Raw genomic sequence first — 25,386 nt, forward strand, 5'->3', positions numbered from 1 at the left:
TACCGACATATCTCTGGTTGTACTGATCCATTTACTTTATTGGACGGTATAGAAATGTAATAAATTAACCTCTTACGACTATTCAGCTAAGTTTCTTCACTTGGGTGACAGCCCTGATTTTTAAGTCTGCAAACCTAGGCACATATATGGCGTGAGCAACTTGTGGCCCTCTAGACGTTTTGGCCTATAACTCCCATCAGCCACAGCCAGCATAGCCAATGTGAGGGCTGATGGGAGGTGCAGGTCAACACATCTTGGAAGGTCACAAGTTGCCCACCCATGTATTAGATGGGCCTTCTCAACTTGGTGCCCCCCTCAGATGTTTCGCACTACAACTCCCAGCATTCCTCACCATTAGCTATGCTGGCTGGGGTTGCTGGGAGTTGAAGTCCAAAACATTTGGACCTTGTGGGGAAGGGAACTTGCACGGGATTGGCCTGTAACATTACATGGCTATCACCCAGCAGCGAACCCCGATTCTTATGCAGAAGGTAAAAAGGTAAAGGTAAAGGTGTCCCCAACCAGTCGCGTCCGACTCTAGGGTGCGGAGCTCATCCCCGTTTCTAAGCCGAAGAGCCAGCGCTGTCCGAGGACGCTTCCGTGGTCATGTGGCCGGCATGACTGAACGAACACCGAGGTGCACGCAACGCTGTCACCTTTCCCGCCGAGGCGGTACATATTTCTCTACTTGCAATGTCTTGCTCTCGAACTGCTAGGTTGGCAGGAGCTGGGACTGAAGACGGGAGCTCGCTCCGTCACGCGGCACTCGGGTCTCGAACTGCTGTCCTGCCGACCTTCGGGTCTGCGGTTCAGCGTCTTAAGCACGATTCAGCGGCACTTGCTCCCGGGTAAGCGTGCGCTGGATGGGCACCTGACGGAGGGCGGGCGCTGCTTCTCTCCAGGCGACTTTAAATCGGTGGCGGTGGTGATGGCGGCGACGCAGTGCTGAGCGGCCGCGCTAGGGGGCGCCCCGACCTCGCCTGCGGAAAACGGAGGCCCGAAGGAGCGTCTTCGAGCCCGGCCGCCTGGGATCAGCCGCTGCTACGGCGGGGGGGTGTCGAGCCCGGCTGGTCGCCGGTCCTGTGTGGCAGCCGCTGCCGCGCCTCGTCGCGGTCTCCGGGCCCCGGGGCCGCGCGGAGGGCTGCCATGAGCGCGGAGGGGGACGCTCCCGCCGCCCGCAGGCTGTCCTCGCCGCCCCCGTCCTTATTCCCCTCAGCCGGCGGCTGCACCGCGGCGCTGCTCGACGAGGAGGACGGCGACGACCGGGCGCCCCGCGTGAGGGCTGCGGCGGAAGGAGGAGAGCGGGAGGCGGCGGAGAGCAAGGCTGGGCGGCTCGCCCTCTGCCCGGTCCCTGAGGCGGGGGAGGAGGTACGCGGGCGGGTGATGGCCGCGGCCTGAGGGTCGTCGGGGGGTTGAAGAGCGCTGCTTAGTTACGCCTGCGGAGAGGGAGGGGTGTCGGCCCGCCCGTTGTGTGTGTGGTGGGGGGCTCTCCTGAGAGTTGGAGGGGCGATGCGTATGGTTGAGGGGTTCGAGGGTGAGCTTTAAAAGCCGCGCTTTAAGAGTAACGTGTGGACGTGTAGGCTAGGATACTAAATTGGGAGGATCCCCGCCTTTTTCTCCAGCTTCCCCCCCTTCCTCCCTTCCTGAGGGTGGGGGTGGGGATGGGGATGTGTGTGTGAATGGTGAAGGCGACCTTGGTAGACTTCGTTCGCGAAACTTTTAATTATTCAATTGTGTGTGTGAGTGTGTGGCCCCACCTCATTGGCCAAACTGGTAATCGAAGCTGACAATCGAAGAAAAGATTAATACAGTGAAAATGCACCATAGTGCAGAACAACCGCCGTTAGATCTGCTCTAGTCTGACTTTCTGCCTGGACACGGTATGGAAACAGTGTTGTTCGCCCTAGAACAGCCTTCTCCAACCTGGCGCCCCCTCCCCGATGTTTTGGACTACAATTCCTATCATGCACAGTCAGCATGGCCAATGGACAGGAACTATGGGAGCTGTAGTAAAAAAAAAACATCTGGAGAGTACCAAGCTGGTGAAGGCTGCCGTAGCGCAAGGCTGGGCAGAAGGTAGATCTCCAGATGTTTGGGACTTCAGTTCCCAGAAGCCTCTGCTAGTTTGGCTTATAGTTAGGAATGGTGGGAGCTGAAGTAGAAAACATCTGGAAATCTACATTCCGTCCACCCCTGCCCTAGTGGATTACTATGGTGGGGAATGGAAGGAGGAAGTGCAACCCCGTTAGTCATCCTGGGCCTTTCTCAGCAACCATGGTATCGGTCTGGGTTGCTTGCCAGGGGTTGGTCTGGATGGCTTGGTATAAAGTTGGCTCCCATCTTTCCTGGCTGGACATACTCAGTCTGTTATGCTGAGGGACTTCCTTTTTACCCTGCAGGCTTTGGGTTATGTAGTAATGCAAGGTTCTGTTCTGTCCCTTGTGCTTTTCAATATCTACATGAAGTCGCTGGAGAAATCATCCGGAGGTTTGGACTATAGTGCTATAAGCATGCTGATGCAGGGCTGGTGCAAGCTCTCCTGCTGCCTGAGTTTCCATATTCAGATGTTATAAAACAGCCCAGGACCCTGCCCTGTATGTTCCTGGGTTGTTGATTAAAAGAAGAAACAACTAGCATGCTCCTCCTGCCCCTGCAATTCCTTGGTTGAACAATCCAGGAATTGCCATTGTGATCTGTGAACTGGGTCTGTGGTGGCAGAATCATTTGTTTAAATCTGTTTCAATCAGGTATAAGATGGATGGTGGGAAATCTGACTTAAGCAGCAAAAGGGTTGCACGAATGAAGTGGGATGAACAATCCCCCCTCTTTGGCTTACCTTGCTCAGTCTGGCACGCCTTTTTCATCCAGCCAGGCCCCAATACCCTGAAGTAAGACTAGCTGGGAGAAAAATGCCTCGAGCAACCGACCCAAAACCTGCGTGAGAGAGGTATTATTGCCCAGGATAGTTTGTTGATTTCTAATTATACGTTGGAGCAGTTTTAACTGGGAACTGGAAGTGGAAACAAGCAGTGTTCTGTCACTTTCTCTCCTGGGCTTATTCTATAGTAGGCTCCTGGGTATTGTCTTGTCTTGTTGATCTGACCCTTAAGAAATTCCACTAGACTTCAATGCTTCCACCTCACTATCTGTCTGAACCTGGAATAGGCAAACAGCAGGTTCACTTTCTTGACACCAAAGTGTAACTATGCAGTGGACATATAGGGTAGTATCCTATTGTGCCTGTGATTCGCAGGACCCAGAACTTGCACAGTGGGGCATTTGCAGTCCTAAAAATAACCCAAAACAAGGCAGGTCAGCGGAGCTCACAGAAGGTAGCTTCACTGGCATGTATTGATCCAGAAACAAGCATTTCCAAAGTCCTGTTGTGCAAACAGTGGGTCCTACAAGCACAATGGACCCACTGGAGGTGGAGCAGCCCCACTGAGTACTGCCCACTAACACTATGTATTAGAAACCTACTAACTGCTATATATATATATGTCTCCATGCTTTCAGTTTCCACAAAGAGCACGCTACACAACCCACTGTCTGCAGCTAAACTAATTTTATATTTATTTAACACATTTATAGCCCACTTTCCCACCATTTAACTTTTGAAGGTGTCCCGCAGACTTGTTTACAGTCTTGACAGGAGTGGGCTTCCACATTGTAGATTTTCTGCCTCAGAACAAAGCAATAGACTCCCTGACTTTTCTCCTGATGTCTACTCAGGTTCTTGCTTTCTTGGCCTAATGGGACAAAGAGCAAACCCTCCCCAGAAGTACCCATCCCCCACACCAAATCTAGAGGCAGAGTCAGTAACAATATCTGGCTCAGGAAGTGCCAATAACAATGCCTCCCTCCCTCCCTCCCTCCCTCATTCATTCATTCATTCATTTTTTATATTTCTATATTGCCCCATAGCTGAAGTGCTCTGGGCAGTTCACAAAAATTTAAAACCATTAAAATACATTATATAAAGTATAAAACCATTCATGTAATGACATAAAACAGATAGCACACAACAACAACAACAACAACAACAACATATATCTAAAACAATTTAAAACAACCAGTCAGAGACCATACAGGACCTGATCAAAAGACTTGTATATGGGAGCATATAACAACTGCATTTGACCTAGTCCCTTGAACAGGGACTCTTGGCTAAAGGATTTACGTCAGGATTTATCCACTGAAATGAAGTGAAGAAATAGATTGACAAGTCCAGACAGGTATCCATCCAGCAGGTGCTTACTACAAGACAGGTCCAGAAGAGAAAGTGACAAATAATACTTATTGTCTACATTCACAGCTAAAGCTGCTCCAGCATGTTGTCAGTTAACTACAGCCTATCTTGGACATTTATACTTCCTTCTCACAGGCTTTGGGTATCAGGATTGCCCTCACTTAAAGATGTCCCAATAATCTAAGACAGCTACTCACAAGCAACAGTGGACCACAAACCCTAACTCTGTCCCCAAAGCCACTCAGGATATGGTACCTCTGAAAGTTAGTATTATCACAGTGACTGTATTGCCTGTTGTGAATGACTGGGTTTGTACCATGTGACAACCCACACTCAAAGTTGAGTATGGGTTGTTGTTGAACCATGGGGTTGTGTGGTGTGAACCCAGTCACACTAACAAATCATGGTTTGTTAACCACGCACAACCCACAGCATACAGCCCAACAACAAACCATGGGTTCTTTTTGTGGGTTGTTTGTGGTTAACAAGCCATGGTTTGTTAGCACAGCTGGGTTCACAGAACACAATGTTTCAGCAACAACCCACGGTTCAATGACAACCCACACTCAACCCATACTCAGCCTTGAGTATGGGTTGTCTTATTCTGTGACCCTAACCAATGAGTGTATGACTGGGTCCATACAATACAATAACCCACACTCAAGGGTTGAGTGTGGGTTGTCATTGAATTGTGGTTTGTTGCTGAAATGAGGTTATCATGTTGTCTGAACCTAGCCGCGCTAACAAACAGTGATTTGTTAATCATGAACAATGCACAGTTCACAGCCCAACAACAAACCATGGGTTTTCTTCATGGGTTGTTTGTGATTAACAAACCATAGTTTGTATAGTGTGGCTGGGTTCAGACAACATGATAACCCATGATTCAACAACAACAACCCATGGTTCAATGTCAACCCACACTCAACCGATACTCAACTCTTGAGTGTGGGTTATCTGTGTGAACTCAGTCACTGTGTTCTTTTATCCATTTGGGCTATGCAGTAGATCACTGATCTACTGTATCTGTTATGTTTCATGGCCTTCTTGCCCTGCTGCTTATAATTTGCTTCTGTGTGTGTGTGTACATGCGCGCAGGTGCATGTGTATGTATCTGCAAATGCGAATAACACTTTATGCATTTCTGGTCATGTAGGCTCTAGTCTATGAAAGCTTATGCCACAATAAACTTAGTAGTCTTTGAGGTGCCACAAGAATCTGCTGTTTTTGTATTGTAGCAGTACTTATTTTTTTTTTATTAATTTATTGTTCATATTGCTGTAGAGTTGATATCAGTTGTTTGTTACTTAATGCATATTTTTTCCATAATTATTTTAATGGACTTGATAACCAGCTTTCTCATTAAGTGACCACATATAGAGGTTTGAAAATGTTTGTGTGTGTTTTAACATAATTTGCCGAATATGACCCTCCAAAGGTGCTAGAAGAAAGATGAATAAATGAATTAGGGGTTCAGTCTTCTCTTATCTGTTTTGTTATTTGCAGCGATATTGTTGAACAGGATGTAAGCTTTGTTTGGGGCTATGCTGCCCCCTTAATCATTGTACCTTAAAGAGCCAGTACTATGTAATTATTCATAAAATGTGTGATACATTTCTTCTGTGACTTTGTTTTATTTTAAATTTATTTTTAACCTGACTTGACACCGATTGTGAAATACTAAGTTGAGTGAATGATGGCAAATAAGGTTTTATATAGCACCTAACATGAAATAGCCTAGTACTGCTTTGTTGTCAACACATCTGAACTTCACCTTCATCATGCCTTATTCTAGCGTGAAGTACAGGTTTATACAAGCTGAATTAGCTTGGCCTAGTTTATCACTTGGCTAGGTTGTGACATGACCCTTAACCTTGGGTTGGTTTAGACATTTTGCAATTAAGGGAGCAACCCTGTGGCTGCTAGACAGCGACTAGACTGCCATTGGATATGTTGTTTTCCAGGAACCAACCTTGGAGCCCGCGCTCTCTGCTTGCAAGAGGAGCACGGAGCGGCCAAAAAGGAGCGTTTTGGGGCAGGGAGGGCGGAACTGTCTGTATGACACATCCTATGTCTATGTATACAGCCCAACAACAAACCATGGGTTTTCTTCATGGGTTGTTTGTGATTAACAAACCATAGTTTGTATAGTGTGGCTGGGTTCAGACAACATGATAACCCATGATTCAACAACAACCCATGGTTCAATGTCAACCCACACTCAACCGATACTCAACTCTTGAGTGTGGGTTATGTGTCGTACAGACTAACTGTAATGTGTCGTACCAATATTTGGTATGACACATTTGTCAGCGTGGGTTATCTGTGTGAACTCAGTCACTGTGTTCTTTTATCCATTTGGGCTATGCAGTAGATCACTGATCTACTGTATCTGTTATGTTTCATGGCCTTCTTGTCCTGCTGCTTATAATTTGCTTCTGTGTGTGTGTGTACATGCGCGCAGGTGCATGTGCATGTGTATTGCTTCCACAAGATGCCCTTTAACCCTTGACTATGGCTAATCTGTGACTTCTCATATCACAGTCTTCATTCCTTGGGGTTCTTACCATGGCAGCTGCAGTCGCAAGGGTGAACAGACTGGTCATGCCACTGCTTTTATACTCAGCTCTTTTGAGTCTCAAAGATAGTGCCCAAGTGACTCCATATAGTTCCAGTATCAAGGCCACTACCTTCAGAGTGTGCATGTCATTGCTAAATTTCTTTATGTGCAGTTCAATTCTATATGCATCAAATGTGCATTAGATCCTTGCTAGTGCACACAGCAGAGGGGGGACTCAGTGTTCAGTGTGGTCTCATGGCCCACGTATGGAAATGCTGTACAAAGCCATCCTTCTTCTGACAAGTATTGATTCTCAAATGTTTGCTTTAGTGCTTAAGGACGCAATCCTATGCATATTTAGATAGCAAAAAGTCCTACGACTCCCAGCGTTAGCCACCCAGCCATGCTTGCTGAGGAACGCTGGGAGCTGTAGGACCTTTTTCTGTCTAAGCATGCATAGGATTGCGCCCTAAAGTATTTAACTGGCAGTATATGAAGATACCATTTGGATATATCTCCAAAGTGCTGGATACTGAGGTTGCTTATAGAGGCCTGTAAATCTATATTTTATAAGTATCAATATAGTAAATCTCTATTCTACTCTCACAAATAGAAACGTGTGTGAAGTATGTCCTTTAGCACGGACTTGTGCAAAGTTACTGATTTTTGTATGGTGTACAGTTATATTTTTTGCTTACCCCTAAAGCAGTGTTGTCTGTTTACAAAGTGTCACCATTCTATAGTGCTCAAGGCACAAAAAAGATGAAAAGCAGGTTTAATATGTAGTGGATTGGATCCAGATTTACGCTGGATCAGCTGCACTGGCAGACATGGAATTCCTCTCTCCCTCCTTCCCATGGCAGCCCCCTAGCCCCCTGAAAATGCTACACAGTCAGAAGATCCTGCTGAATGGGGTGCACTGCATGGAGAGAGGGGGATCTCCCCAAACTGGGCAGAGGGACCTTCCACGAGCAGGGACCTTCCTCTTCCAAAAGATTCTTTCCTCTCATGGAAGGCAGAGCCTGGATCTAACCCAGCATCTGTACTCTCTTCATAATGATCAAAGATGGTTATTTTAAAAAATAAATTCTCACACAGGAAGGATACACAAAAAGCCCTACAGTAAAAGTATTGAAATGTGTTGTGGATCTGCATAAGATTTTTTTCCATAGGAACCAACCTTATTTTGTGATTGCGCCTCAGAGCCTGCAGCTTTAAAGCTGTTGGCGTCCTACAGTGGTGATTGATCTTACTCCTTGCATTTTAATATAAAACCCACCAAATGTTGAACTTATTGAGAACTTTTCTCTAACTAAATTGGAAGCTAAAAGGAATTTAAAATGCATCTTGTTTTTGACTTTTGATTTTTTTTTCTTTTCCTCTTTATGGTTTTAATTTACTGAAATTTTACAATAAAATTATATATAAAGACTTTGACAATGCATACAGTTAAACACTATTAATGTATGTCATTTAATTATGGGTTTTTTCCCCTACATACATTCCAGTGATCACTTTTATAGAATCTATATTTGGAAGGAACTGAAAGATAAACTAATATAGTACTACCTCCCATGCTGTTCCCCAGCCCTCTGGAGCTAGTCACAAAGGACTAGTAATGTTCCCAAAAGACTGGGCACAAGAGAGGTGCGGTCTGAGCCCCAATACACAAAACAGTACCTTTGAAACCACAGGTTTCTGTGCTAAGAGAAACCTAATTCACAGAAGGCAAACTATTCCCCCCCCCCAGTATGGCCCGGTTTGGATGATCACAGGGTGGTTAACAAGCCACAGTGGCTTGTTAACTATCCTGCACATGCCAGGTGCGTGCCAGCTGATTTTCATAGTTACCCTCACTGGCACAGCTCTTCGTGTTGTCTGAACCTGACAAGGGTGGCTTGTTAGAGTGGTTAACAAACCACCGAGAACCCATTGCCTGTTGTAAGGTTGTGGGGTGGTTTGTTAACCATCCCAGCAAGCCACCCTTGCCAGGTTTGGATGACACAAGAAGCCACGGTGTGTGTGTGTGTGTGTGTGGGGGGGGGTGTTTGACAATCTGGTGCCCGTGGGCTACAGTGATTGTAAAAACCATGTCACTGTCTTTTACCTTTCACCCAGGCTCACCACTCATCCATACATGCGCTCTCTCACACACCCATACCACACCCATACCACACCCACCCACTTACACATACACACATATGCATACAGCCATGTACCTGTCCTGCTTCCACACACACACACACGTCCCTCTCTTCTCATCACAAACCCAGACTTACTCTTTTTCAGGATACCTCCAGAATCTCCCTTCTCTGGATCACCCCTAAATCCGTTATCTCTTCCTGTTTTTCTCACAGATATGCAGCTCACAGTCATTCAGGCATACAAATACACAACATAAACCCTCCGCTGGCTTCTGTATGTTCTCCCAACTCCCCTTTCTGTCTTACCACTGCTCTTCCTAGCTGCCCTGCTGCTCTCTTTAACTTTCCCCCACCCCAACTTATTAGACAGCAGTGACAGGGTCCTCTTTTTCTTTTTTTCCCTTGGTGGCTGGGTGCACTGCAGAGGAAAACATTGACCTGCAGCCACCTGCCACATTCATTTCCTAAGGATGCTTCACATGCAGCCGATAGGCATTATTGGGAAGTGGATGGCCGTGGCTAGAGGCCCTTGCTTTTCTTTGAAGCGAATCCAGCTTGCAAGTAAGAAAATTTGTTAATTTTTTGTTGTTAAGTGGGAGGAGTTGGTGACCGCCAAGAAAGGTGCTCTGAGTGGAATGAGCTATAAGCCTAATTAAGGCTGCAGTAGTAAGCACACTTACCTGAGAGTAAGTCCCACTGAGTTCAATGGGATTTACTTCCCTTCAGACATAATAAAAGATAGGGCTGTAAATAATGTCTGTACCACCTCTAAGAAGATTCAGAGGTGAGTTTTATCAGAGCATTCTCTTTCTTTGAATTCACTTCAGATACTTAAACAACGTCTTGAATTTTTAAGGTGCTTGGCCATTTACAAAAGTTAATGGATGCTTATCTTAGGACAGTCTTCCCCAACCTGTAAACATATGGAGGGCACCAGGTTGGAGAAGGGTCTTGCGACAACAGATCCTGTTAAGTCTGAAGCAGCCTTCTGAACAACATAGTTGGACAAAATGTAACGGTGTTGTAAAAAACATGCTGTAGTTCTACAGTTCTACTGACGCAAAGGAAATGTTTGAATTTGCAAGAAACCCAAGCTCTCTTGTCCCCTACATTCCCCACAACATGCTATCTGAAGAGTTTTTGGTGCTTTTGCCAATTTTACTGTAGAATACTTAACAATGTCCTTTGAAATGCCATTCTGAAGGAAATGAAAATTAAGTTAAAAGCTCAGTTCCAATCTGTATTTGTTTCAAATTACACTCAAGAATTGCTTTATTCAAATCCAGTAATCATTATAAACCAAAGAAATGGGTTTGGGTTCATAAATGGCTAGCACGATCAACTTAAATATAGTTTCTACTGGAAAAAATGGATCTCTGCATGGACAGTCTGTTGGTACTTTATTGGGACTGTTAGAAATACTCAAAATTGAGGACATCTTATGCTTGAGGGTTGTCATGGAGAGACTTACAATTTGGAAAGCTATCAGGTTTGAAAACAGCAGATTTCTTGAACATCTTGAACTTGTGTGTGTGTGTGCGAACGCGCATGTGTGTGTATGCATATCTCATTGCCAAATAGCAAATAATTATTTTATTTCATTTTCAGAATTTAATTTTGATAAATAAGTTGTGCCACAACTTTATTAGAATACAGACTGTGTTAATGTTTGTTCTTAGAAGGTAGTTGCCTCTTTCTTTCATAGAAATAAATTACATTAAATTATCTCTCTTTTCAGATGAAAGAAGTAGAAGAATGTATAGAAGAGATGTTAATAAGACTGGATGAGTTCTGTGGTATGACTGATACGGTATGTACTTAGCTCAACTCCTGTAGACCTTGGAGAATGTAACTGTTTTCTCTGTGTTAGACTTCTGTGGAGGCCATCTTGTGAGTGATTTAGAAACCATGTAACTCAGGCAAGGCAGCAGTCAGCTGTGGTGGGGAGGGAGAGAACTAACTCTTTCTCTCCCTCCCTCTCTCCCTCTCTCTCTCTCTCTCTCTCACACACACACACACACACGTGCGCACGCACATACACACTCTTCCTAAGGCAGCCATCTTGATAACAACCTTCCCTGAAATGGTTTTTATTACAGACAACAGTGATGGTTGAGCCACAAGGTGGCACTATGGCGCACTAATATTTAAGGGCCTAGACTAGTGCTCTCTGCTTGTAAATTTCATGTGCTCCATACATACATATGCACACCAAGGAGTCTGGATCTTCTTATGGTTTTCTGGCTGTTGCTGTTTAAGCACTGTAAAAGGTTAATATTAGCTTTTTCCCAGTTCTGTATGTTCCCCTTCCAGATTTCTAGAGAGGATAAAGTCTAAAGACATTACGTTCACAGCAGCCTAATGGTCATTTTGGGAAATGTGCTCACTGGTGGTCCTGTACTTTTTATTTGAGGGGGTCATCAAGCATATTCTCAGCAAGTTCCATTCTCTAGTGTCATGATGATTGGATTCTTTCCAACTGGCGATTTAAGATGCGGGGTAGGGTATCTATAATAGTGGAGTTCTCTGGATACCATAGCTGCAAACTCATTTCAGCCAGCAACATAATAACATGATAATAACATTCTTCATCACTGCTGTAGAAGGCAATGTCATTTAAAATGCTTGGTAGAAATAAAATGCTCTACACTCTGTGTGCACTCCAATTTGGGCCCTTTTTTATTAGGTACTATACAAATGCAGAGTAAGAAAATTATGGCATACATCAGCCTGGTCTAGCGAGCAATGCTGTCGCAGTCGTTCTTAAGGACATCAAATATGTTTGCAGTGTAGACTGTATGTTGAAATGGTTAATCTTCTGTTTATTGTTACACAGGCCATTTTGTAGTTATTCAGATTGTATTATGATTCCCTTGTGACAAACAATCAACATAATGTTTAAGATGGCAATCCTGTACCTATTTATCTGGGAGTATGCCCCATTGCAGTCAGTGGGGCTTACTTCTGTGTAGGCATGTGTCAGATTGCACTGTTAGGCTTTAATTAGATTTTTACTTAAGTAAAGCTGGAAAATAGTACTGTGACAAAAAACAGAACAAAAACTACTTTGCACAGATAACTGAATTAGCACTAATCTGTGCTTCTTTTTAACCTGACTCGTTGTTTCCTGTCCTTTAGCACTTTTTGCTACTGTTTCCAGTGCAACCAAAAGGGATGGAGAACTATTTTTTTTGTATTTATTTTACAACGTTTCTATACTGCCTTCAGTTTAAAATTGCCAGGGTGGTTAAGAGTAATTACAAAAAACAGTAAAAGCACTAAAAACAATTTACTAAATGCACCAGAACAATTGCAGTAGGAAAAATACATGGGAGGTTAAAAGCCTTGGAACCTATAAATACATCATCCCAGGTGCCAGGTAAGCCTCCGTGGGGAAAGAACTCCATAAGCATGGAGTAACAACCTCTTCTTTAGCCATCTTCTTCACTTCAGGTAGTGAGGGCATCTGGTGGGAATGCCACTGAGGAAGAGTTTAGTGTACAGACAAGTTGATGTGGCAGAGGACATTCTCTGGGTCGCAAGCTGTATGGAGCTTTACAGGTAAGCAGCAGCACTGAATTGTGCTTTTAAATGCAAGCCCATGATCCTAGGTAGGACATTCTTCCCACTCAAAAGAGCTGGGACAGCGGGCAGCTTGTTGCTCACTCCAATATTTACGTAATATTTCATGAAATGTGGAAAATTGATTCTATTTAGCAAGTAGTTCAAAAATAATGGACCAAATGCTTATTGTGATAAATCTGATTATAGGATTTGTTTCTCTTTTACGCATGGAGCTATTCAAACAAAGCTGTTAGAATACATGGCTGTGCAGTACTTTGCAACTTGGAGGGAATATCCCCCCCCCCCCCGCACTCTTTTGGATTCTTTATTGAGAGAGTTTCATTGATACTTTTGCCTATACTGAGCTTTTAAATGGGTCATACTTTGTTCTATTGGCATTTTGACTACACATTCAAAGATCACTTGGGTAGATTCAATAAACTTTCAGATGTCCCTGGAGATTCTCTCTCCCCACCCTCACCCCCACCCCCATGTCTTTTATAGCAAGTGCTAATATAGGGGTTTGTTTGTTTGCTTCATCTTTGCTTTACCCATGAAAACATTTTTCTGCAACTTGAAGGCTATGAATAATTAGGTTGTATACAGATTATTGACCTTATCTGACAGCATCAAACTGCTGTGCTTAGTCTGCTGAATTTGTGCTTTGCAATGCTAAATACCTGTGGTAGCTAGTTCTTTCCAGCAGCATATACAACAATATCTGAGGCTAATAAAATTTCATGTCATCTTTCAGATTCACTTCAATTCTTGCACATAAAAATAAACCAAGGGATTTATAGCCTTGTTTGTTGTCGTCAAGAAATGGAGGCATTGTTTCAATTAGTGAGTCAATAAAACATCCTGCATTAATGTGTTTAGCTGCTTTCAGCATCCTGCTCTTCTGGGCAGGTTTACTTGTCACAATTATTTGTCACAGTGATTTTTATGAATATATTTGCATAAATTCATATAAGTTCTTTCCTATGATTTATGAGAATCTTAACTTCAAACAGTATTTTGGAAAAGATGAGGGTAAACTGAAAAATAATGCTTTTCTTTGTCAATTGCATTAGACAGATATGACATCACATTTTCTTTTCACACTCTCACAGTTTAATCTAAAGGAGTAAGTATTAGTTTCATTTCAAAGCAGCACACTACTGTAGCTGAAGCTTGGTTTATGATATTCAGTGGTATATAAATGCTACAGATAAATAAATAAAATAAAAATAAATAAATACAATATTATGCAAAAATTCCTCCTCTGCTAATTTATTAATTAATTTTTCACATTTGTAGATATAAGGACCTTGATTGGCAGGGGCTGAGTCACACGGAACTACTACTCGAGATAAAGTTGGAATTCTGCTGGTGTACCACCCACCCCACAGCTCAGCAGTCACCCTGCCTGAGCTGATGAAGATGTTCTTGGGATTGGTGTTGAGTTTCCCAAAGCTGATGGCCTTCGGGGACTGTAACATCCATGCCTTGTCTGTAGCATCTTGGGATTTCATAGCTACCATGAAACCATGGGCCCGTCTTAGACAATCACTGTGTTCGCATGACACGTTAACCCACAATGAGTGACCAGCTACACACTGTGGGTTGTTTTGCAAATCACCCACAGTGCGCGGTGGGGTGCCCAGTAGATGATCAGGCATACCACCCACAGTGCGTAGCTTGTCCCCCGCCACCACTTCCTTCTCAGTCCTCCAGCCGGCTCCACCTGGAATCCCAGGGGACTTGGTGGCAGAACCCATCTTGCCTGCTGCCATGCCCCCATCCCCACTCTGATTGTGATCAGAGCCCTTTAAAAAAAATTTCCCCAGCCCTGCCCTTTCATCAAAACGGGGCTGGGAATCTTTTTTGCACTTCCCTGTGCCTGGGGAATGCCTGCTAATGTCCCAGCTCTTTTGTCTTTTCTTTGTAAATGAGGAAAACTGTCAGGAGTGCCCTAGCTGCCTCTTACAGTACCCTCCAATAGCCAACTCAAGACACAGACGAAGAGGATTCTTTCCAAGGCTTTCTTCCTTTACAACTTAATGACTCTTTCAGATGCTAATCACCAGTGACTAAGCAAGGAACGGCACTGGGGTAGTTAGCAGAGTAGCCTAAACTCCCGGTAAGGCTGTTGGTCCCCGTTTGAAGGAGGAGGGCAGGAAACCTCTGAACTTATTGGCAATGGGGAAGTCCTCCCTTTTACCTGTAGGTCCTCGGGACGTGACCGTTGTTTTAGCGCCAAGCATGCAGAGCGCCTCCTCTCAGCGCCCTCCATCTGGCGCCACTCCCTGCGTCTGCGCCAAGCATCCTGCAAGGCCCCATCCCCCGGTCTCTTGCTGCCAGGGTGACTATCTCTCTCAGGAATGCAGGCAGGAGGAATCTTTCCCTGCCGCTGTGCCTGTGAGTGATGAGCGAGCTCCTCTCCCACGGGTTGTTGCTCTTCCTCAGAATCAGAACTGCTCTGGGGCTCTATGGGCTCTGTTTCCACCCTGACAAAAACTGGCTTGCCCCGACTGGAGCCCTGTATGTTGCAGTTAGCCAACATACAGGGTTGTAGTTGAGGGTGGCGAAGGGGCTTGCATAACTCAGTGAAGCCATAAGCTATGCCGTGCAGGGCCACCCAAGATGGACAGGTCATGGCGGAGAGTCCTGACAAAATGTGGTCCGCTGGAGAAGGAAATGGCAACCCACTCCAGTATTCTTGCCAAGAAAACCCCATGGAATGTATCACAAGGCTAAAAGAGATGACGCCGGAAGATGAGCCCCTCAGGTCGGAAGGTGTCCAGTATACTACTGGGGAAGAGCAGAGGGTATTTCCAAGTAGCGCCAGAAAGAGTGAAGCGGCTGGGCCAAAGCCGAAAGGACACTCAGCTGTGGATGTGTCTGGTGGTGAAAAGAAAATCCAATGCTGTAAAGAACAATATTGTTTAGGAACCTGGAATGTCAGATCAATGAATCAAGGTAAGCTGGAGGTGGTCAAACATGAGATGGCAATATTGAACATCGACATCTTGGGATCCCTTATGAATATACAGTGGAGGTGAGGAATAGATTTAAGGGATTAGACCTGATAGACAGAGTGCCTGAGGAACTATGGACGGAGATCCGTAACATTGTTCAGGAGGCAGCAACTCAATCCATCCCAAAGAAAAAGAAATGCAAGAAAGCAAAGTGGCTGGCTGAGGAGGCTTTACAAGTAGCTGAGGAAAGAAGGGAAGCAAAAAGCAAGGGAGAAAGGGGAAGATATATCCAACTGAATGCAGAGTTCCAGAGAATAGCAAGGAGAGACAAGAAGGCCTTCTTAAATGAACAATGCAAAGAAATCGAGGAAAACAATAGAATGGGAAAGACTAGAGATCTCTTCAAGAAAATCGGAGATCTCAAGGGAACGTTTTGTGCAAAGACGGGCATGATAAAGGACAAAGAAGGCAGGGACCTAACAGAAGCAGATGAGATTAAGAAGAGGTGGAAAGAATACACAGAAGAACTATACAGGAAAGATCTGAATGTCCCCGATAGCCATGATAGTGCGGTCACTGAACTTGAGCTGGACATCCTCGAGAGTGAAGTCAAGTGGGCCTTAGGAAGCATTACTAACAACAAAGCTAGCGGAGATGACAGTCTTCCAGCTGAGCTATTTAAAATCCTAAAAGATGATGCTGTTAAAGTGCTTCATTCAATATGCCAACAAATTTGGAACACTCAACAATGGCCGCAAGACTGGAAAAGGTCAGTTTACATTCCAATTCCAAAGAGTGTTCAAACTACCGCACAATTGCGCTCATTTCACATGCCAGCAAGGTGATGCTCAAAATCCTACAAGCTAGACTTCAGCAGTATGCAAACCGAGAACTACCGGAAGTACAAGCTGGGTTTCGAAGAGGCAGAGGAACGATTGATCAAATCGCCAACGTTCGCTGGATCATGGAGAAAGCAAGAGAATTCCAGAAAAAATCTATTTCTGCTTCATTGACTACGCTAAAGCCTTTGATTGTGTGGATCACAACAAACTGTGGCAAATTCTGAAAGAGATGGGAGTACCAGACCACCTTACCTGTCTCCTGAGAAACCTGTACGAGGGTCAAGAAGCAACAGTAAGAACCAGACATGGAACAACCGATTGGTTCCAAATTGGGAAAGGAGTACGACAAGGCTGCATATTGTCACCCTGCTTATTTAACTTATATGCAGAGTACATCATGAGAAACGCCGGGTTGGATGAATCACAGGTCGGAATTAAGATTGCCGGGAGAATTATCAACAACCTCCGATATGCAGATGATACCACCCTAATGGCAGAAAGTGAAGAGGATCTAAAGAGTCTCTTGTTGAGGGTGAAAGAGGAGAGTGCAAAAGCTGGTTTGAAACTCAACATTAAAAAAAAGCATGTGGCCCCATCACTTCCTGGCGTATAGAAGGGGAAGAAATGGAAGCTGTGACAGATTTTATTTTCTTGGGCTCCAAGATCACCGCAGACGGTGACTGTAGCCATGAAATTAAAAGACGCTTGCTCCTTGGGAGGAAAGCTATGGCAAACCTAGACAGCATAGTAAGAAGCAGAGACATCACCTTGCCGACAAAGGTCCGTCTAATCAAAGCTACGGTTTTCCCAGTAGTAACGTATGGCTGTGAGAGCTGGGCTATAAGGAAGGCTGAGCGCCGAAGAATGGATGCTTTCGAACTGTGGTGCTGGAGAAGACTCTTACGAGTCCCCTGGACTGCAAGGAGGTCCAATCAGTCAATCCTAAAGGAAATCAACCCTGAGTGCTCATTGGAAGGACAGATATTGAAGGTGAAGCTGAAATATTTTGGCCACCTAATGCGAAGAGAAAACTCTCTGGAAAAGACCCTGATGCTGGGAAAGACTGAAGGCAAAAGGAGAAGGGGGCGGCAGAGGATGCGATGGCTAGATAGCATCACCGATGCAATGAATATGAACTTGAGCACGCACCGGGAGAGAGCGGAGGACAGGAAGGCCTGGCGTGCTATGGTCCATGGGGTCACGAAGAGTCGGACACGACTGAACGACTGAACAACAAAGCCCTCTGCACCCATTTTTCAAGGTGCCTCACACACAGCTCCCCCTCTCCCCCAAGATTGTTCTGGCTGCTTCTAGTGTTGGCAGCTAGAAGCGGTGAGAGTGATCTTCAGGGTTACTTGGGGTGGGGGTGTAGTTTCATATGAAGCAGCAGGGAGGCTAGCATGGGTAGGGGTGGGCTAGGTGGGGGATCAGCCTAAGTTTAGTCCATCCTTAAAAGCATGGGAATCCCATTGGAAAGTGGGTAATGTTAAATGTTCCCCCCGAAGCATTTTAAAACACCCAGTTCCCAATGGGATTCCCATGCTTTTAAGGGTGGACTAAACTTAGGCTGATCTCCCACCTAGCCCACCCCTACCCATGCTAGCCTCCCTGCTGCTTCATATGAAACTAGGTGCCCACCCCACTTTTCGGCAAAGATCACTCAGGATGCTTGCAGTTTGATAGTTGTCAAACTAGAAGTGACTTCTGTGATCTGTCAAGCAGTGAAACTGCAAGCATCCCCAGGGTTAGGGGCAGCGCTTTACATCGCCGGGGTTTTTTGTTTGTATTTGGGTTTTTTAATTATTATTTCTTCACATTGCTGTAGCGCAATTATGATAGGATGGAGTGACTGACAGCTGCCAGAAACACCCCATGTTCCTGCTCCTATGTGATATTTCTACTACTTTTGAAGAAAGCTTGCTTTAAAATCACATTTTACCAATCCTTCACCAGCTGCCAGTCTGTTTCAAGACTTAACTGAAGGTGCTGGTTTTTACCTTTAAAGTCTAAATGGCCTGGGGCAAGGGTATTTGAGGAATTGCCTCCTCCCACATAAACATGCCCAAAAACTTTGCTGTACTTCTGAGGCTCTTCCTGTTCTCCTGCTGACAGATATGTGACAAGTGGATACTAAAGATAAGGTCTTTTTGGTTATGGTCTTCTTGATTTTGAGCATTCACCCTCTCACCTGTACCCCCACACATCCATCATCCCTTTCGGGGGGGCGGGGTAGCAGCATTCCCCCTGCCCACCAGTGGCAACCTGTTTGCCTTTTTTATATTTTATAAGAATTCAGTTGAGCAGTTGGTTGCAGTCCCCTATGCACTTTCATGGGATGAAGCTCCATTGAACTCATTGGGGATTACTTCTGAGACATGCATAGGATTACACTGTGAGACTGGCACCCTTGCCCCCCCACCACATTGCACTGTGAGACTGACACCCTTGCCCCCCTCCCCCCACTGCAAGATGTGTTGGGGTGGTAATCTGATCCCACCATTCTCTGACAGGCATCCTAGCCTACCATGTAGGGTTGCTATGAACATGAAAGAATGAGGACATGCATTTAACACAACACAAAAAGATTTATTACAATTATTTACAGAAAACACCCCCAGTACCCTCCATTACAGCTCCAGGTGCTGCAGGTGCTCCTCAGTGTCTTGGAGCCTCCTCTTCAGCCTCCTGTGGACAGAGTGAACTGTAAGAGAAGAAAGAAGCATTATGTCAGTCTTACAGTACTGTATGTGAACAGCACAGCCCACCCCACAAAGCTACTCTAGTCACTTATGGTGCCTGTGCATGGAGTGGTGGTACTGCTCCACGGACATTTCCCACAATGGTTTGGGACCACACGCCAAACCATCGTGGGCAAAGCAACCCCTGCTGCAGACCGTGGGATACCAGGGTGGGTTGTTTGGGGAAAACAACTCATCCTGATAAAACTGGTTTGGGTTTGCACAACATACTAACCCATCATGGGTTGTTCCAGTAAACAACCCATCATGGCTTAGTGTGTCATGTGAACCCAGTCAATATCAGCCCCAAAATATGTCACAGGTTGCATTCTGGGCCTGGCATTCTGCTCAGGACTAGGTGAGGATGATATGTGGGCAGGGGAGGCAGTATTGGCTCTGTTGTCATAGACAGATCATTATATTATCAAGTTGAACCTCTAAGCTACCTATAGCCTCCTAAGGTGTGAGAGACCAATTTCAGTGGCCTGCCCCTGGAGGCTGATGAATTCAGATGATTTTCTGAAGTCGGGGGTGTGGGGGATTTTTGCAGCCCCAGCTGGAAATCCTGCTGAGATCTACCTGGGATAGAGAGATAACTTGGGGCACTATTATGATTGCTCCAAAACTACCTTGACCAAATCATAGAACTGTATTAGTTCCTGGTATTCTTTTTCTTAATTATTTTTTTATTATACAACTTCAACAAAATAAAACTGTTAAGAGGAAAAGAAAAAAATGAAACTATATAGATTTGAATATATCAGTTTCAATACATGCATATGAAATGTGTGCATGTGTGTGGAAATATAGCTTTCTAAGAATTAAGAATTATAAATTTCAACAAAGGCAGACCAAATATCCATATTAGTATCCATTCACAAGTGGTGTCTATATGCCACCTGTTCAAATGTTGAAAGTATTGTAAGGTTCTCAATCCATGGCATTATAGGAGGTGAGTGTTTATCCTTCCAATGTTGTAATATCAATCTTTTTGCTGTGAAAAGGACATGGAGAATCCATTTGCACTGACTGTGAGTTAAGTTCCAGGAAGCATGTAGATAATCTAAGAGGACATGTACATCAGTAAATATTATAGAGTGTTCCAATACAAAGTTTATCCATATAATAACCTCATCCCCAAAAGAGACAACTATTGAGCATTGCCAAAACATATGGTTAAAAGAAGCATTAGCTGTCTTACACCTTTAGCAATTAGCTGACGTAGACAAACCCTTATTAAAGAGATGTTGTGGCATCCAGTAGACATAGAAAAAGAGTTTTTGCTGAATAAGACGTAATCTGAGATCCATAGATACTCCTGGTATTCTGAAGAGCTCAAGGCAATAAAATTATTGGTGTGCAGATGGTGGAAGACTTGCTGTGAGCATGACTGAACACAAGTAAGAACCTATCTCCTGGCTTACTCTGGTGGTCATAGTGGCAAAGAAATCTTACTTCTTTGTCAACACTGCATCTATACAATGCTAGCCAGTTATTTTGGATGGTATAATGACTTCTTTATAAGAATCCAGGAGATCAAATAGTGGAACTCTCAAAAGCGTATTGTGTACAATTTGTTTTGTATTTTGTACACAAAATTGTTTGTGCTTGTGCTGACTTGGATGCCATCATTTTCACAAAGTCTGAGACGGATGTAGGTAGGACACCATCTTGTCCAGCCTTCTCGAACCTGGTGTCCTCCAGATGTTTGGGATTTCAACTCTCTTTAGTCCCAGCCAGCATGGCCAATGGTCAGGAATGCTGAGAGTTGTCCAAAACATTTACAGGTCACCAGGTTGGGGAATGCTGGTCTAGTCATAATATTATTGATACCTTTCAGCTTGTGCAACCTGAAAATGTGGACAAGCTACTTGGAGGGCTGACACCTAGCACCTTTTCTTTGGATCTCTGCCCTTTTTAGATAGTAAAAGCTGCCAGGGCATATTTGAGGTCTTGGACTCCAGAGGTAATGAACACCTTCTTAAGGGAGCATGTGATATCTATTGTACTTAAGGAAACAGTAGTGAGTCCCCTGCTAAAATAACATGATCCTAGATCTGATTAAATGTGACAACTATCATGCAGTTTCTAACCTTCCCTTTTTGGACAATGTGCTGGAGGTGACTTCTCAACTCCAGGTGGTTTTGGATCCATTCCAGGCTCCAACATGGTTTTGGTACAGAAGTACCCTTGGTTGCTCTGGTGGTTGACATGCACAGGGGCTGGATGGGGGTAAGTGCAACTCTGTTGGTTCTTTGGTATCCTTCTGGACTGTCTTTCTGGGTTGGGATTAAGAGGCACAGTGTTGTAGTGACTCCAGACTTTCCTGGAGGGTTGGTCCCAGAAAATCGTGCTGGGGGGGATTTCTGTTCCAACCCATGTCCTTCCATCTTGTCCCCCATGCTCTTTAACTTCTGCATAAATCCCATGGGGGGAACTCATCAAGAGGTTTGGGCTGCATTTTCGCCAACTTGCAGATGACACACAGGTTCACCTCTGCTTTTTCCATCTATGAACTAATGGAGACCGTGGAAATCCTAAACAGGTGTCTGGAGGCAGTTTTGGGATGGATGAGGTTGAACAAACTGAAATTTAATCCAAATAAGATGAAAGTACTGGTCTGGATGGAGGTGTGAAGCCAGTCCTGGATGCAGTTGCACTTCCACGTGAAACACAGATAGTGTCAATGGCTAAGAGCACTTTTTATCAGTTTAGGACAGGATGCCAGCTGTGACTCTTTTCTAGAGTGGTCAGGCCTGCTGCCATTACCTATGCACTAGTTACTTCCAAACTTGACTACTGTAATGAGCTCAACATGGGACTTCCTTTGAAGATCGTTTGGAAACTTCCATTGGCTCAAAATGCAACTGCCCTAATGTTGGTTGAGACCAGGAGATCTGATCATATTACATCACTCTTGCACTAATTGCACAGGTTAGCATTGTGTTTCTGGGCCCAATTCAGGGTACTAGTGTTAACCTCACCCCAAACTGTTTGGGGTTTATTCCAGACTATTTATTTAACAGTGTTTTATTTTGCTTAATCTTGAAACTCTGTGCTTTGCTGCAGTACTGTATTCTTAAGGTTTGATGCTGCAAATGTATGTTGGCTTATGAGGTCTATGCCTTATCAGGTGGCCTATAAATACTGTAACTGAATACAGAATTAGCAAATAATTGTTTAGATTCCTTTGCTCAGTTAGTGTTTAAACTATTTCTGTAGCTACAGGGTTTTGTTGCTCTTCTCCACTTTGTAGAACCCATGAAAGAAAGAAACCAAATCTTTCCTGTGACTTGCAGCTTCTTCAAAGTCTGAAATAGACATAGACACCTGAATAGCTCTGTTGGGATTGTCACCTTCAAACAGAACTAGATACTTTTTCATGCTTCTATAACATAAGGAGAGCCCTGCTGGATGAGACCAAAGTCCTGCCTAGTCCAGCATTCTGTTTCCACAGTGGCCAGTCAGATTCCTGTGTGAAGTTCACAAGCAGGACGTGAGCACAATAGCATCCTCCTGCTTGTGTTCCCCAGCAACTGGTATAAGAGGGAGTGCCTCTGATAGTGGAAGTAATATATAACCATCATGACTAGTAGTGGTTGATAGCCTTATCCTCCATGAATTTGTCTAGAATGTGATGGTCTGATAGAAATAAAGTAAAAGTCCTGACATACTGCTGTTGGGGAGACTATTAAAGTAGAATCTTGCACCATCCCCTGTTTGCGGAGAATAGCTGCATCTCCTAGTCAATACACAGTGAGAAAATATTTATATGTGTCTTCAGGTTTAGACCAGAGAAGAGATATTACTTATTCAATTAAAATTATATGCATAGCAAGTTCAGTAGCAATTATTTTTCTTCAGAACTCATGACAATGTATTTTCTAGTTTATCGACCTATTTATGAATGTGTTCCGTGAATATTACTACTTTGCCAGTTGATATTCACATGAATGGGTTCACATTCCATTCCCTGGAAGCTTAAATTGCACATGAATTTACAATTGTATGTTCAGTTTTCATTCACATCTATCTCCTACTTGCACTTCCGTTATCTAGTGCCATCATCAAAACGGTTAACTATTTCAAAGTTTTGGCCAAAACTCCATATACTTAGAAAAAACAATTATATGTTTAGAACGGTACTTGCAAATGACATTTTTGTTATTTATTTATTACATTTATATCACACCTTTTTTTCTCCTGCAAGGAACCCAAGGAAGTTTAAATGATCCTCCTCCTCTCCATTTTATCCTCACAACCACCCTGTGAGGTAGGTTAGACTGAGAGTCAGTGACTGGCCACAGTCATCCAGTGAGCTTCATGACTGAATGAGGACTAGAACCCAGATCTTCCCAGTCTAACACTGTGGCCATTACACCACACTGGCTGTCACACACTGGTTAAATACTTTAGCTCTTTTTTTATGTATGCCAAAACTTCAATTTTATTGAAATTCATTCCTTATTCTTGTCACAATCTCACCAGCAGAAGGTATCACAGGTGGTCTTACGTCACAGTTTAGGAAGAAACTGTCAGTTCTTGCATTTATAAAATACACATAGCTAGTCTTAACATTTGAATCATATCTGTGTTGCCTATTTCTTTGTTTTAACATAGTTTACAGCATTGCAGTAATTTTGCATTAGCATCTAAAATACTATATTGAAAAATCTGTATTAACCTCAAGGATCACCTTTAGAGTGTTTGTAATTTGTGTTTAGCTGACATACAGACTTATTGCTCCTATATATTTGTGGGATCTCTCTCTTTCTTGCTGACTGACACTTTCAGTTGTAGATAAGATAGGAATATTATTTGGCTATTTCACTTGACTTTGACTTATCACAGTCCTGACCTTCAGTGCGTATAACTTGAGTGCACGTTGCACAGACTTATTGACCCATGTTGCACATAACACTAAACATTAGCATCACAAGGACGAGCTGCAGCAAGCATCGGGCTCGTATGGAAGAGACTGGAAACTTCCACTTCCATTTTAGATTCAGTTTAACATTAACATCCAAACCCTGAACTATGGTTAATCTTACCTATGTCCAGTAAAAACAAGCCAGCTTCATAAACTCTGGTTTGAAGTTGGCTTGTTTCTACTTACCATAGTTAAGACTAATTGTAACTTGTCCAGTTTCAGATGGCAGGACAAGCTATAGTTAATCTACAGTGGAAGCTTCCAAACTATTCATGGCTGCACCGAAGAGGGGAAAGTGTATGAACCTAACCATGGTATAACATTTTGTATGAACAAGGCCATTGTGTTGGTGGAGTTGCCATGATGCTACTTATAAAGTAGTTAAGATTGCATGCCGTCAGTTGGCTATGGGACTTAGTAAATATTATGCAGAAACAAACTTAAGTTTGCCACAGACTGTATGCTGTGCAGGGAACTGTAGCCAACCATGGCTCCCTAAGTAGTGTGTATGTATGATGCATACCTGGTTCAATTCACATTTCACATTTTTAAGTGTACACCTAAAACTATAATCTATAAAGCAGCTCTAAGGGTGCAATCCAATGCATATTTAGACAGAAAAAAAGTCCTACAACTCTCAGCATTCCCCATGCTGGCTGGGATTTTTTTTTTTTTGCAGCACTCCTCTTCCTCCTCCGTAACAGCGACATGTGCTTTTTCAGCAAGGGGAATGCAGGGATAGGAATAGTTTGCTACACATTACATGCTTTACGGAATGCCTGAGAGTTGCAAAGAGGAATATGAATTCTCTGGGAATGGGGGATTGTGGAGTGATACAAAATATTGCTTGGGGAACAGAGGCTCATGGCCGGTATTTTCAAGGCCCCAGAATCTTTCTTCAGGTGTGAAGAAAATTGCACGCATCAAGTTGATGAAATTTGTCTGTTGTTTACCTTGCTTGCAATCAAGCTTTGGTGGATGATGCTGCCATATGAAAATGAGCATTTGCGTTTGTTATGTGCTGATTCCACTTTAGCACCTTTGTTGGTATGATTCCAAAACAGACTTCACTCTGCTATCTTCTGGCAAGAAAAAAATTCTGCATCTTGTACCAATTATTTGTTTCTGCATTCACAGGAAGATGGCTGCTTTGACCTTGCAGTGGTGTAGGGTTTGCCTTCAGTGTTCTTCAGTTGATTAATATCTTCTTTGTTTTGTCTACATCTGCAGACTGCATTTGTATTAAATGTACTTATGTTGCTTTCCAAATGGCCTTTTGAGTTTCTTTTTTCCACCACTTTCAACATTATCAAGCAACCTTCACTCGCTTATCTTTGGCAAATTCCGGGTCTGTTTCTAACCCCTACTCTGTTTCCTCCAACCAATAATTTTTTAATAT

General features: G+C 43.8%; 1 protein-coding gene across 1 annotated transcript in view; it reads left to right on the plus strand.

The window, feature by feature from the left end:
• The first annotated feature begins 991 nt into the window (after positions 1 to 991).
• BCAS4 (breast carcinoma amplified sequence 4) overlaps positions 992 to 25,386 on the plus strand; it is a 76,553-nt gene continuing 52,158 nt past the window's right edge. Inside the window, exons 1-2 of the mRNA XM_084854153.1 lie at positions 992 to 1,368; positions 10,692 to 10,763. Of these exons, the coding sequence (XP_084710279.1) occupies positions 1,147 to 1,368; positions 10,692 to 10,763 (294 nt within the window). The 5' untranslated portion in view covers positions 992 to 1,146. The remainder of the gene's footprint in view (positions 1,369 to 10,691; positions 10,764 to 25,386) is intronic.

This window comes from Heloderma suspectum, chromosome 4 (genome assembly GCF_057233095.1).
Source record: "Heloderma suspectum isolate Gila_16-S chromosome 4, 16-S_ref, whole genome shotgun sequence".
NCBI lineage: Eukaryota > Metazoa > Chordata > Lepidosauria > Squamata > Helodermatidae > Heloderma > Heloderma suspectum.